Consider the following 15,924-nt stretch of genomic DNA (forward strand, 5'->3'; position numbering starts at 1 on the left):
TGTAAGCGGTTCTTTCCTCTGGCCCAGCAGAGAGTTGGTGCTAGCCTGGAACCGTTTTTTCTGGCCCCAGAGCCAGTTCTTTGTCAGTGGAAACAGAAAACCCGGTTCCAAACTAAGCACTGGCCCCGAACCAGCCCTGGAACTGCTTTGGTGGAAAAGGGGCATGAGTGACAAACCTGGGGGAGTTAACTCAAAGTGGTGACCCCCCCCCCCCAATAGAAGAGCCACATGGCTTCATTGTCCTAGCAAAACAAAGCCATCTGGCTCTTTTGTTAGGAGGGTCATCGCTTACTCCAAGTTAACTTACCCAGGTTTGTCACTAAACCACATACCACCCAGGAAACAATGGCTGGGATTTATATCAAACACTGTGTAAGAAAGTAATTTTTAACAAGGTCTCAACATGTAAGTACAATAAAGTAATCAGTTGATTCTCACCAATGCTGGCAGTTATCTGGTGTTCACTAAATCACAATTACATAAGTTAATAGCGTTCTTCCCTGTCTATCCCATTCACTCTACCTCTGTAGTGTTATCATTTTCAGCCTCTCTGATGGTCTAGTTCCTCTGTTATTGCTTCTGTCACTTGAATGTATTGCTCTATGCCTAAACACTCCATGCAAAATACCCGAGCTATCCATCACTGGCCATGTGTGAGCAGGTTAATTTAGACAAAGACTCTCACCAATACCAGATGCCATGGCTCAAGTGTAACCTGACTCTTAGTCAAAACAAGTTGGCTCACCCAAAGTCAGTGGCTTATGAAACCTTAGCTTAAAACGATGCTGTCCTCCAGACAATTTCACCCTTTATTGTATTGATTGTAGGCGAAATGTCGCCTTACTGTGAGCAGCCCAGCCCTGTCTCATGTCCTGGATGTGTGTCTAGGGAGAGAATTAGCTGCACTGGGCTGGAAAACTATCTGGATTGGGTTCTTCAAGTGACTGACATTAATCAATGTCCCCATATTAGGAATGCAATAATGGCATATTATCACAGTAAATTTCTCTGCTGGCGCACATTAGAATTCCATTTTTGCACTCATACCCCCTGTCATGCGTGTGATTAATGCTTCGTAAATGGTGTGAATGCAAGAACAATCTGAGGCATCCTAGGCCTGCAATAAAAAAAGTCTAAGTCTATTGTTGGAGTATCTTTAGATATCTTGCACTGTCATAAACTTTTCGTGAAGCAATTCAGAGTGCATTGCAGGTCTGTCACCTGGACAGCTTGCATTGTTGCAGGACTGCTGTTTGTTTAGATTGTATCTTGGCTCTGCTATTGTAGCCTTCACTTTGTCCTTTCCTTCGATCACCGGACCCTATAAAATGTCCTTTGTGTTACCTTAGTAAATAGAGTGTAGAGTAAGTAGACTGATAAAGGTGTGGGGTTTTTAATTGGCTGAAAGTATGACGGATTTAATGAAAACTTCTTACATGATGCAAGGCCCTGGGGTGCTTTCAAACTCCCCCGTCCCCCATCATTTCTTGTAAACATATTATTCATGTTGCTGTTTTGTCTCTTGTCTCCTGTTTCAGCATATTGTGTTAGACAAAACAGGCCTAGCACGTTATGGTCTTTCACATGCACTGACTCACCTGAATTAAGTTTACTCCTGCATCTGTTAGACATTTTAAGAAGCCATCATTTCAAAGCAACATTTCCCTTTCAATCACACGACCAGAGATGTGCAGCTTAGAGAGAGAGAGAGAGAGAGAGAGAGAGAGAGCACTGTGACACATTAAAGCTTTTGTCACAAGAGAGTGTGATAAATGTGGAGGAAGAGAACAGCAAAGCAAGAATATAAATAATTATTTTAAAAAAAACTATGATTAGGCTTATCAAAGTAACATGAAAGAGAAAATAGCTAACTGATGTGACTGCTGCCATGCTGACTGAATTCATAGTGCAACAACTCAAATGGATTCAGGATGGGGGAAAAAAGTAATAATAATAAACCAGTAAGATGACTAGCTTGTCTTTGTACATCTCATGTCATCTCATTATCTCTAGCCGCTTTATCCTGTTCTACAGGGTCGCAGGCAAGCTGGAGCCTATCCCAGCTGACTACGGGCGAAAGGCGGGGTACACCCTGGACAAGTCGCCAGGTCATCACAGGGCTGACACATAGACACAGACAACCATTCACACTCACATTCACACCTACGGTCAATTTAGAGTCACCAGTTAACCTAACCTGCATGTCTTTGGACTGTGGGGGAAACCGGAGCACCCGGAGGAAACCCACGCGGACACGGGGAGAACATGCAAACTCCACACAGAAAGGCCCTCGCCGGCCACGGGGCTCGAACCCAGGACCTTCTTGCTGTGAGGTGACAGCGCTAACCACTACACCACCGTGCCGCCATCTTTGTGCACATAATTGTATTTATTTTATGAACTGTGTGTGTGTCTTTTCTCCATCATGATTTCTGACCACTATTTCATGTAGAAGAATATTATACTGCAACATACAACCCCGATTCCAAAAAAGTTGGGACAAAGTACAAATTGTAAATAAAAATGGAATGCAATGATGTGGAAGTTTCAAAATTCCATATTTTATTCAGAATAGAACATAGATGACATATCAAATGTTTAAACTGAGAAAATGTATCATTTAAAGAGAAAAATTAGGTGATTTTAAATTTCATGACAACAACACATCTCAAAAAAGTTGGGACAAGGCCATGTTTACCACTGTGAGACATCCCCTTTTCTCTTTACAACAGTCTGTAAACGTCTGGGGACTGAGGAGACAAGTTGCTCAAGTTTAGGGATAGGAATGTTAACCCATTCTTGTCTAATGTAGGATTCTAGTTGCTCAGCTGTCTTAGGTCTTTTTTGTTGTATCTTCCGTTTTATGATGTGCCAAATGTTTTCTATGGGTGAAAGATCTGGATTGCAGGCTGGCCAGTTCAGTACCCGGACCCTTCTTCTACGCAGCCATGATGCTGTAATTGATGCAGTATGTGGTTTGGCATTGTCACGTTGGAAAATGCCCATGCCACACGCACTAATGCAACCCCATACCATCAGAGATGCAGGCTTCTGAACTGAGCGCTGATAACAACTTGGGTCGTCCTTCTCCTCTTTAGTCCGAATGACACGGCGTCCCCGATTTCCATAAAGAACTTCAAATTTTGATTCGTCTGACCACAGAACAGTTTTCCACTTTGCCACAGTCCATTTTAAATGAGCCTTGGCCCAGAGAAGACGTCTGCGCTTCTGGATCATGTTTAGATATGGCTTGTTCTTTGAACTATAGAGTTTTAGCTGGCAACGGCGGATGGCACGGTGAATTGTGTTCACAGATAATGTTCTCTGGAAATATTCCTGAGCCCATTTTGTGATTTCCAATACAGAAGCATGCCTGTATGTGATGCAGTGCCGTCTAAGGGCCCCAAAGATCACGGGCACCCAGTATGGTTTTCCGGCCTTGACCCATACGCACAGAGATTCTTCCAGATTCTCTGAATCTTTTGATGATATTATGCACTGTAGATGATGATATGTTCAAACTCTTTGCAATTTTACACTGTCGAACTCCTTTCTGATATTGCTCCACTATTTGTCGGCGCAGAATTAGGGGGATTGGTGATCCTCTTCCCATCTTTACTTCTGAGAGCCGCTGCCACTCCAAGATGCTCTTTTTATACCCAGTCATGTTAATGACCTATTGCCAATTGACCTAATGAGTTGCAATTTGGTCCTCCAGCTGTTCCTTTTTTGTACCTTTAACTTTTCCAGCCTCTTATTGCCCCTGTCCCAACTTTTTTGAGATGTGTTGCTGTCATGAAATTTCAAATGAGCCAATATTTGGGATGAAATTTCAAACTGTCTCACTTTCGACATTTGATATGTTGTCTATGTTCTATTGTGAATACAATATCAGTTTTTGAGATTTGTAAATTATTGCATTCCGTTTTTATTTACAATTTGTACTTTGTCCCAACTTTTTTGGAATCGGGGTTGTATAAACATAAAAGGACAAGCTGGATTGACTGTCCCACGAGTCCTCACCCTGTATGCCATGTCCATGTGTCCTCACTCACACCCCCAACTTTAAAGCCCAGTGAGCTTAAATTGATAATTGCTTTGTAATTAGGTTTAAATATTGATCTTGTTGGCAGACAGTACACATATACCAAGCGTGAATAACCGGTGACTTTTCGATGTGTAAATGTACTCGACTGGAATTCAACATTAATGTGAAGTGGGTGGGGCTAATCATGGGTGAAGGTTGCATCAAATGCAAACCATAAATGCATAGTAAATGCATTCCAAGTGAAATATAGTGAATAAGCAGGTAAAATGGCTTCTGAGTAAAACAGTGTCACTAATATAGTAAAGTCATATGAAAATAAAGCACCATACTGTATTACTGTGACTGTTGTGCATGAATGAATTAGTTTGCTAATTCTTATTTTATTATCCTATAAATTTCATAAATTATTTTAAGTTTAAACTGAATGGACTTGAATTGTCTGTTAAAATGTTTTGTATGATATTGCACTGTAAATCGTATAAAATATAAAGCAATGGTAGTTCTGTTGTGGATAGTTTTATTGAGCAAGTGCCTGGCTTAAGGGCTACTATTGAATGGCCTTGAATTTTGTCAGGTGTAATCATTGCACTATTAGACCATGCCCCCTGAAGAGTTTTTAGATACAGTAAACCAGTATGGTTCTATATTAGAACACATACATGTCAAGTTATACGGTTTCCCCGTATTTTGTACGGGAAAATGCAATTTTTTGGCTAATATGACGTACACTGATTTTCATACGGGAAAATTACATTTTGTATCAGAGATTTTTTCCGTTACTCCGAGAAAATTTTCTTAGCATCCACCATTTATTTTTTCAAACACGCATGCCCAGTGAAACGGAACTATTTTCGATTTATGTGGTTTTATAGTTGCACATGGTTTTCTCGGTCATTTAAGTACATCGGCACGGACTGCCCAGACTTCTGTGGCGGCTGCAGAAGTTATGTTCTGCCAATTTCTCGTGGAACACAACATCCCCCCGACTGTGGCAGACCATTTTTCACAGCTAGCGAAAAAATAAAAGTTTCCCGATTCAAAGACTGCACAGGTAAGCATTTGTGGGGAGGTTTTTGTTTATTTGTTTGTTTTTTATAAAGTTTTTACTGTTTGCATGTAGGAAAGCTTCCTCCATTATCATGATAATTCCGGGAGGCGATACTGGGAGTCGCCGTTTATACAACGGCAACTGTAGTTACCCAGCGATTTCTGGTTTCGCTTCCCTAAACATTTTAATTGCTCATCTCATTATCTCTAGCCGCTTTATCCTGTTCTACAGGGTCACAGGCAAGCTGGAGCCTATCCCAGCTGACTACGGGCGAAAGGCGGGGTACACCCTGGACAAGTCGCCAGGTCATCACAGGGCTGACACATAGACACAGACAACCATTCACACTCACATTCACACCTACAGTCAATTTAGAGTCACCAGTTAACCTAACCTGCATGTCTTTGGACTGTGGGGGAAACCGGAGCACCCGGAGGAAACCCACACAAACTCCGCACAGAAAGGCCCTTGCCGGCCACGGGGCTCGAACCCGGACCTTCTTGCTGTGAGGCGACAGCGCTAACCACTACACCACCGTGCCGCCTAGTTTACTTGCTGATAGACATTACAGTATATGTAGACACAGATGACCAACACCCGTTACTACCATCAGTCGTCAGTAAACTGGAAAAGTATTGAATGAAGAGTAATGTTGGTAACGACCGTTGGTAACTTGTCTCTAAAATGTGTAGTAGGGGATGGAAGCAATTTAACACCATCTATATGTTTGCCGTGCTCTGATTTTCTTTTATTGACCAGGAAAATAATAAATGTATATTGGGGAAAGGTCTTTGATGTAAAAACTGCTCTGGGTGTTGCAAATTTTCCAATGCTGAAACAACTTTTTACTGCTTTGCTGTGCCTCCCACAGAGCAATGCAGATAGTGAGAGGGCTTTTTCATTGGTTAGGAAAATTCATACTGAGTACAGAAAAAAATATGGCTGCAGACACATGAACTGCATATCTGCAAATTAAAATGAACTGTGATGAGGAGCTACAACTGCTACCCAAGCAGTGATATTATAGCTAGTGCCAAATCTGCAACATCTTTGTACAACAAAGAACACTCCAAAAAGGAATAAGATTTAAATTCTTGTTATAAATTACTGGGAAGATTTTCAATTTAACTTCATAATTTATTAATAATTTCACTTATCCTTGTTTACATAATGGTTCAGTCATCTTTAGTTGGATCTAACACTGCTTGTGGTGTCAACACTTTTTTCTCAAATGGAACTTTTACTAACCTTCATTTACTGTTTGACACGATTAAATATAATTTATTACATGTAACCTACTATTTTAATTAACAGACCTACTTAGTACTGCTGTTATTTCAAGTAATTTTCTTTGGTGGAATGTAATATTGTAGGTGATGCCAACACTTGTCTAATAGAACTTTGTGTAATTTGTATGAAAATACATTTTATTTGCAAAATTTATATCAATAATTCTGGTATTACTGATACAATGTATATTAAATAATTAAGTTTATAGTTCAGTCATTCTCTTTAGTAGATAATTGTTTACTTGACTGTACATATAGTCCTTTTTAATTCAGTTGTTTTCTCTGGGATCTAAAATAGCTTTTTATTCAGTATATGCTTATTTGATCCCTTTAACTTGATCTCATCTCATTATCTCTAGCCGCTTTATCCTGTTCTACAGGGTCGCAGGCAAGCTGGAGCCTATCCCAGCTGACTACGGGCGAAAGGCGGGGTACACCCTGGACAAGTCGCCAGGTCATCACAGGGCTGACACATAGACACAGACAACCATTCACACTCACATTCACACCTACGGTCAATTTAGGTGGGGTTTACATTAGACCGTATCAGCGGATCATCAGATTAACGTTTTTAAAACGATTAGTGTGCACACAGCAACACCAATACACGATTCGCGTGCACACAGCAACACCAATACACGGATACGCTCGGCTCCGCAGGCATCCTGCGCTCCAAATCACTCCGCCCTGAACAGCGAGTGCCCTCTGGAGGGTGCGCACTCCGACCCTGCGCAGCTCACAGAGCGCGCGAGTATAGCGCACAAGCAGTGATTCGGGACTGAGCCGCTGTGTGTGTGATCCCAGCGCATATCACTTACCACTTGCAAGTGGAAGGCTGGCAAGCCTAAAGACAATCATAACTACACAATGGGCAGTATTTGCATCAGTATTTGCAGTATTTTCATACTTTTATACTCTTTAATGAAAGGTGATACAAGGCGGCAGTCCGCGCCGTTTTTCAGCAGTCGCGTCACATGACCAACGCCAGCGAATCAGGAAGGTGGATGTCACAGTGACGTTGTCCAATGACGACGCCAGCTAGAGCTCAGCACAGCGTATCCGCGTATCTCAATGTTTACACAGCACCGGACCAGACACGATCTGGATTGAATACGTGGACGCTGGCGGATTCCCGTTTCCCGGCGTTTTAATGTAAACGGACAGTGCATCCGTGAAGAAAACGAGACAAATACGGTCTAATGTAAACTTGACCTTAGAGTCACCAGTTAACCTAACCTGCATGTCTTTGGACTGTGGGGGAAACCGGAGCACCAGGAGGAAACCCACACGGACACAGGGAGAACATGCAAACTCCGCACAGAAAGGCCCTCGCCGGCCACGGGGCTCGAACCCAGACCTTCTCGCTGTGAGGCGACAGCGCTAACCACTACACCACCATGCCACCCCCCCTTTAACTTGATGCAATGTGATAAATACGCCGATTACAATAAGAGTGTATAATGTGGAATAAAACAATCGGTGCTTTGGATTATATATTGGAATTTTTTTCTTGTGTATAAGGGCTCATGGGTGTATGTAAGGGAATATGAAGGTAGGATAGTGCCATATATCCGAAGAAGAGCAGACTATGATTTGCGCTTGTAAAACCCGTAATTCGCAACTTGTGAATGCGCATCTCAGAGTTTGTAAGTGTAAAAAAGTACAGATTTTGTAAGGGCATGGGTAACTAAAGGTTGACATGTATGCGAACAGCTTCAGTAAGATGTCTTTCAAATGAGTAAAACTGAATTCAGTTTTCTGAAATGATGAAATAAAAACAGTTCTTGACAGTGAAGTCAGACTTCTTCACCTTGCTGTATTATTTTATAGATTGTGTTTGTGTGTGTGTGTGTGTGTGTGTGTTTTAGATGTCAGTGCCCGGCCCAGTTTGATGGACCTGAATGTCAGCAGACCAAGCATAGTTTCCATGGCAATGGCTATGCCTGGTTTCCTCCCATAAGGCCATGCTTTGAGAGCCATCTCTCTTTGGAGTTCATCACAGAGGTAGCAGACGGTCTGCTGCTCTACAGCGGCCCGCTCGCCCCGCTGCAACCCTGGGAACCTGAGGATTTCATGGCTATAGGTAACCTACACTACTTTTTTCTGCTGCAGAGAGATAGAGAACATCAGGGAGCTGGAATGGTGGACAAAAGGAATGTGTTTTACTTTGAAAAGCTGCACCTTGCCAGAGCCAGCATGGTTGCACCAAGGTCCACTAGCTAGAGATCCACTTTCCCACATACCACACACACAGGAATGCGGGGGGTTTTTTTCCCCCTGCTATTTCTGGGACTATATTTGATCTCCGGAAGCAAACATTTTATTTTGCAACTTAAATAATGTTCGCTGTAAAATCAAAAGAAAGAGGTCAGGTAAAAAAAAAAAGACTTGCTATTTATACATAACAATGGACCTACTGTATATAGTGTGTGTGTGTGTGTGTGTGTGTATATATATATATATATATATATATATATATATATATATATATATATATATATATATATATATATATATATATATATAATGAGCAAAAGAAAATCACATGATGTCTGGCAGCTGTAGACATTAGGGTTATGACTGTGAAAGTGTTTTCAAAATTTCTACTTTCCTGATGTTGCATTTGGTGAACTTTTACTCATATATTACTTTTTTGAAGTTATTTTTATTGGGTCATGCAAAAACCTCCCGCACCCAACATCACCTCACTTTTGATAAATACATGTATATTAAATAAATAAATCATGATTATAAAATAAATTCATTGAAAGATGTGTAAAGTACTTTTATATAACAATAAATTGCTTAACACCCGGAGCACCCGGAGGAAACCCACGTGGACACGGGGAGAACATGCAAACTCCACACAGAAAGGCCCTCGCCGGCCACGGGGCTCGGACCCAGACCTTCTTGCTGTGAGGCAACAGCACTAACCACTACACCACCGTGCCGCCCAGTGGTATTTTTATTATTATCATTATTATTATTATTATGGGTTTTTTTTTACTTTATATTACAGCATTGTTAAATTTCTCAAATCTGATTGGTCAGAGGTTGTAGGTTAACAGCCTGGCTGTAACATGAATAATGTCAGTAATAGCTCAGAGAACACTAGATTAGAAGAGCATTCGAACATTCATGAAAATTCATCTGTGTTGGTAAAAGGCATGATTTTTTTTTGTACCTTTTGATTTCAACACAAAGAAATGAAAACTCACTTGGGAATTTTCGGATCCAGCGGGATCCTTCTTCAGCCATGATGAATGCTGTGATCGTGCCCTCAAACAAAGGTTCAGGGAGCATAGGCATCCTTGCTCAGTCAACTCCTCTGAGGTGTCATACCACATACACAAGGCCTGTCCTGACCACAGTGTCAACGTTGAGGACGTTTAAGTGCTAGACAGGGACCCCAGGTTGTTTAAGCATGGTGTTTAAGGAGGCAATCTACATCCATGCCCTGCAGCCGACCCTCAACGGAGATGGGGGGAGATACCAAATTCCGGAGATCTACACTAAGCTTGTCAGACGTCACTTCTTAGCCATAGTTCATCACGGCTGAAGAAGAATCCAGCTGGATCCAAAAATTCCCAAGTGAGTTTTCATTTCTTTGTATTGAGATCAAAAGTTTAAAAAAAAAAGCATCACTTAAGCATTCAAACATGGCCACCCTGAACTACAACACCTAAGAACCACAGTGCCCTCCGTCACCTGACTACTGATCACCCCACCTGCAGGTCATAACAACAATTACCACTCACCTACTGTATATACTGTAAGCCCCACTCTCCAACCAGCCCGTTCCGAAGTATTGTTTGGTGTCTTACTGTGCCGTTTGTTTTCCGATAGCCTTTCCAGTGAATTGACCTTGTTTCCTTTTCGTTCCGACCTTGCCTTATTGCTCGTTCTATGTTGTCCTGTTTGTTGATCGCTCGACCCTCACTAGTTTACTGACTTTGCTTCCTGAACGCTGATTTGGACACCCCCGACAGTTTGCGCGACCCCAGTCTCCCCTGCCCCTGCATCTGTAAGTGTCTGCATTTTGACATAACAGGTTTATATTAAAATGCTCATTGTAATATGTTTTTATAGGAACAGCTCACACAGAGTAACATGCAGCAAAGAAGGTGTTTATGTAATATTTATGGAAGGAATATTGGGTGTCGGTGCTTTCTAACAGTCACAGTGCTTTGTAAAGTTTGCCACCATATTAGGAAAGTCTTCAGGAGTATTTTTGCCTTTTTTATTTATTTTTTTAACAGAGAGAAAAGGAAATGCTGCTGAGGTGAGGTTATTTATCGATGCTATAATGTAGTGATAAGAACGAACTTGTATCACAGCATTTGACAACGTTAAATGTAAATATAAACCTTTACAAAGCACAATGTTTCATTCAATTTTTAATGTAATAATTGGCAAATCATTGTGGTATAAGCAGAATAACACACTTCAGATCCTGATACTATATGAAAATACAGTAATACACTTTAGGGTCATAATGTGGTGTACAACCCCATTTCCACAAAAGTTGGGATATTTTCCAAAATGCAATAAAAACAAAAACATGTGATTTGTTATTTCATGTGAACCTTTATTTAACTGAAAAGATTTTCAATAGTTTTACTGACCAACTTAATTGCATTTTCTAAATATAAACGAAGTTAGAATTTGATGCCTGTGACACACTCAAAAAAATTTGCGACAGAGGCAAAATAAGACTGAAAAGTTTATAGGATATTCAAGTAAAACCATATTGGAAGAGTCCACAATAAGCAGGTTAATTGCCATCATGATTGGATATAGAAGGAGCATGTATCAAAGGTTCAGTCTTTGTAAGCAAGGACGGGTCGTGGCTCACTCCTTTGTGCCAAAATTTGAGAGAGAATGGTCGTCAATTCAAAAAGAACATTTCTCCATGCAAGATTTTAGGTCTTTAAAAATCTATAGTACATAATATTGTGAAAAGATTCAGGGAATTCAGAGACATCTCAGTGTGTAAAAGGCAAGGTCAGAATCCACTGTTGAACGTACGTGACCTTCGAGCCCTCAGGTAGCACTGCCTGAGAAACCGTCATGCTAATGTGACAAATACAGTTAGGTCCATATATATTTGGACACTGACACAAATTTTCTCTTTTTACCTGTTTACTGAAACATATTCAAGTTATAGTTATATAATGGACATGGGCATAAAGTCCAGACTTTCAGCTTTCATTTGAGGGTATCCACATTAAAACTGGATGAAGGGTTTAGGAGTTTCAGCTCCTTAACGTGTGCCACCCTGTTTTTAAAGGGACCAAAAGTAATTGGACAATTGACTCAAAGGCTATTTCATGGGCAGGTGTGGGCAATTCCTTCGTTATGTCATTCTCAATTAAGCAGATAAAAGGCCTGGAGTTGATTTGAGGTGTGGCGCTTGCATTTGGAAGATTTTGCTGTGAAGAAAACATGCGGTCAAAGGAGCTCTCCATGCAGGTGAAACAAGCCATCCTTAAGCTACGAAAACAGAAAAAAAACATCTGAGAAATTGCTACAATATTAGGAGTGGCAAACTCTACAGTTTGGTACATCCTGAGAAAGAAAGAAAGCACTGGTGAACTCATCAATGCAAAAAGACCTGGATGCCCACAGAAGACAACAGTGGTGGATGATCGCAGAATAATTTCCATGGTGAAGAGAAACCCCTTCACAACAGCCAACCAAGTGAACAACACTGTCCAGGAAGTAGGCGTATCAATATCCAAATCTACCATCAAGAGAAGACTGCATGAAAGTAAATACAGAGGGTTCACTGCACGGTGCAAGCTACTCATAAGCCTCAAGAATAAAAAGGCTAGATTGGACTTTGCTAAAAAACATCTAAAAAAAGCCAGCATAGTTCTGGAAGAACATTCTTTGGACAGATGAAACCAAGATCAACCTCTACCAGAATGATGGAAAGAAAAAAGTATGGCGAAGGCGTGGTACAGCTCATGATCCAAAGCATACCACATCATCTGTAAAACACGGCGGAGGCAGTGTGATGGCTTGGGCATGCATGGCTGCCAGTGGCACTGGGTCACTAGTGTTTATTGATGATGTGACACAGGACAGAAACAGCCGGATGAATTCTGAGGTATTCAGAGACATACTGTGTGCTCAAATCCAGCCAAATGCAGCCAAACTGACTGGTCGGCGTTTCATAATACAGATGGACAATGACCTAAAACATAAAGCCAAAGCAACCCAGGAGTTTATTAAAGCAAAGAAGTGGAATATTCTTGAATGGCCAAGTCAGTCACCTGATCTCAACCCAGTTGAGCATGCATTTCACTTGTTAAAGACTAAACTTCAGACAGAAAGGCCCACAAACAAACAGCAGCTGAAAACCGCTGCAGTAAAGGCCTGGCAGAGCATTAAAAAGGAGGAAACACAGCATCTGGTGATGTCCATGAGTTCAAGACTTCAGGCAGTCATTGCCAACAAAGGGTTTTCAACCAAGTATTAGAAATGAACATTTTTTCCAATTATTTAATTTGTCCAATTACTTTTGAGCCCCTGAAATGAAGGGATTGTGTTTAAAAAATGCTTGAGTTCCTCACATTTTTATGCAATCATTTTGTTCAACCCACTGAATTAAAGCTGAAAGTCTGAACTTCAACTACATCTGAATTGTTTTGTTCAAAATTCATTGTGGTAATGTACAGAACCAAAATTAGAAAAATGTTGTCTCTGTCCAAATATTTATGGACCTAACTGTATAGCCACACGGGTTTGGGAGCACTCCGGAAAACCATCGTCACTTAATACAGTCTGCTGCTGCATTGAGAAATGCAAGCTGAAACTGTTTTACACAAGGAGGAAGCCATTTATCAATTCCATGCAGAAACACTGACAATTTCTCTAGGCCTGAACTCACCTCGGATGGCCCAAATGACAGTGGAAACGTGTGCTGTGGTCAGACAAGTTCACAATTCAGCTTGTTTTCAGGAAAACCAAATGTTGAGTTCTCAGTGCCAAAGGTGAACATGACCATCCAGTTTGTTATCAGAGCAAGGTGTAAAACCCAGCATCTGTCATGGTATGGGGGGGCATCAGTGCCCACGGCATGGGGGGAGCTGCATGTGTTTGAAGGTACTACTGATATACTGGGGCATATATTGGGATTTTAGAGAGACATATTCATCAAGGCAGTGTCTCTTCCAGGGAAGTCCATGTTTATTTGAGCAGGACAACGCTTTTCCTCATTCTGCACAGGCTACAACAGTGTGGCTTCATAGACATGGAGTGCATGTGCTTGACTGGCCTGCTGCCGGTCCAGATCTGTCTCCTATTGAGAATGTATGGCGCATCATGAAGAGGAGAATCAGACAACGGCGACCACAGACTGTTGAGCAGCTGAAGTCTTGTATCAAGCAAGTATGGACAAAAAAAATCCAATTGCAAAACTGCAACAGTTAGTATCCTCAGTTCCCATATGATTAAAAAGTGTTATTAAAAGGAAAAGTGATGTAATGCAATGGTGGTAATGTCTCTGTCCCAACTTTTTTTTTTTTTTTGAGTGTGTTGCAGGCATCAAATTCTAACTTCGTTTACATTTATAAAATACAATTAAGTTGGTCAGTAAACACATTGAAAATCTTTGTACTTTTCTAAGTTAAATAAAGGTTCACACAAATGATCAAATCACATATTTTTGTTTTTATTGCATTTTGGAAAATATTCCAACTTTTCTGGAAATGGGATTGTACTATTGTGGTATAACAGCACGATCCACAGTCATGTGGTATTCCTTACATAACAGTACATCCTGTTGAGTCTGCATCCTCATTGGCTGCTGGCACTGAAAAGATCTTTCATCTTCTAAAGATGGTATTAGATCTTCTGTTTGGCCTGTTTGGAAATTCTTATTATATCCCACAGTTGATTTAATCCTTTTAAAGACTATGTATTCACTATCATGGAGTTATTATAAGAAAGAGGAGAGTTCATGGTCATGCCCACTCTGGTTAGTAGAGTTCTCAAATTGTCATGGTGCATTGTTTTTAAGGAAATATGGGTCCTGAGATGCACGGTGATGTAGTGGTTAGCGCTGTCGCCTCACAGCAAGAAGGTCCTGGGTTCGAGCCCCGGGGCCGGCGAGGGCCTTTCTGTGTGGAGTTTGCATGTTGTCCGCGTGGGTTTCCTCCGGGTGCTCCGGTTTCCCCCACAGTCCAAAGACATGCAGGTTAGGTTAACTGGTGACTCTAAATTGACCGTAGGTGTGAATGTGAGTGTGAATGGTTGTCTGTGTCTATGTGTCAACCCTGTGATGACCTGGCGACTTGTCCAGGGTGTACCCCGCCTTTCGCCCGTAGTCAGCTGGGATAGGCTCCAGTTTGCCTGTGACCCTGTAGAAGGATAAAGCGGCTAGAGATAATGAGATGAGATGAGGTCCTGTGATTTGCCTTTTCAATTTATGGAGCTAATATTGATATAACTTGAGACAATAACTTGAAAATCATGTGTCATATTCTAGACATTGATTTTTTTTTCCCGGGGGGAAAAATGTCATCAGAATGTCTCATACTGTTAATATTTTACAGTGATTCTGAACAAGCATGATGCTAATATTATTGATTTTATACACTCAACAGCCAAACCCTGCTTGATTTTTTTCACATTTTGTGAGCTATAACATTTTGTGGTCTGTTGTGATTGCTTTGTGAAATGACCAAGGTTTTTTTTTTTTTATTTGTTTGAACACTGAAAGATTGCCCAGAGATTGGTGGAGACTGAGCTGCACATCCAAACAGATTGCTTGAAGTATAAATCACTGAGATGCATACTGTTTTAAAAAAGTACCTGTCTCTAGTTTGTAGCATGCAGAAGAGAAAAAAAAGATCAAAATAAAACTTGTGTTTCAGGAGAAATGCAAGGTGAAAGATTTGTGGCATCTTGTCACGACTGATAATGCAGTGCGTTATTTAGGGGGGGGAATCCTCCTCAACCCTGTGGATGATTTGTAATTTTGCAAATATCATGTTTTTGTTCTATTTATACTTCTATTTTGTTTCCATTCATTTGTTCCCGCATTTATATTTATGTTAATTCCTCTGGTGGTAATGTAGCTTTTATGCTAATGAAGAATTGTGAAATTGAACTACAATGGATAGAGAGAATGTGTGTGTGTGTGTGTGTGTGTGTGTGTGTGTGTGTGTGTGTGCGCATGAGAGAGAGTGAGAGAGAGAGAGAGTTTGACTGAACGCTTAAACCCCCCTTTCAGCCATGATTTAATGTTTTTAATATAAAAGTTTGAAGACTGAAACTCTTGAGGGAGATTTGCTTAGCCGAACACAGCAGTCCAAAAAGGCAGTAAAAAAGCAAAAAGTTATTGTGCTTTGTGCAAGTGAAACCCAGTCTATGGTGTATGTATAACCTCTTCTGTCTTAGGAGGAAACATGTGTGTCTTAGTTTGTCACAGGTTAACAAAGACGCTCATTATGCATTAAAGCCTCATTTGTCATTCTTTTCCGAGAGTAATTACGGTAGGGTGTACACATTTACGGCTCTAATGAACTCAG

At 40.9% G+C, this 15,924-nt stretch overlaps 1 protein-coding gene across 1 annotated transcript in view; it reads left to right on the forward strand.

The window, feature by feature from the left end:
- Positions 1–15,924, forward strand: part of si:ch211-186j3.6 (neural-cadherin) — a 556,420-nt gene that overhangs the window by 398,490 nt on the left and 142,006 nt on the right. Inside the window, exon 23 of the mRNA XM_060911426.1 lies at positions 8,254–8,468. Within this exon, the coding sequence (XP_060767409.1) occupies positions 8,254–8,468 (215 nt within the window). The remainder of the gene's footprint in view (positions 1–8,253; positions 8,469–15,924) is intronic.

This window comes from Neoarius graeffei, chromosome 27, assembly GCF_027579695.1.
Source record: "Neoarius graeffei isolate fNeoGra1 chromosome 27, fNeoGra1.pri, whole genome shotgun sequence".
Lineage (NCBI taxonomy): Eukaryota > Metazoa > Chordata > Actinopteri > Siluriformes > Ariidae > Neoarius > Neoarius graeffei.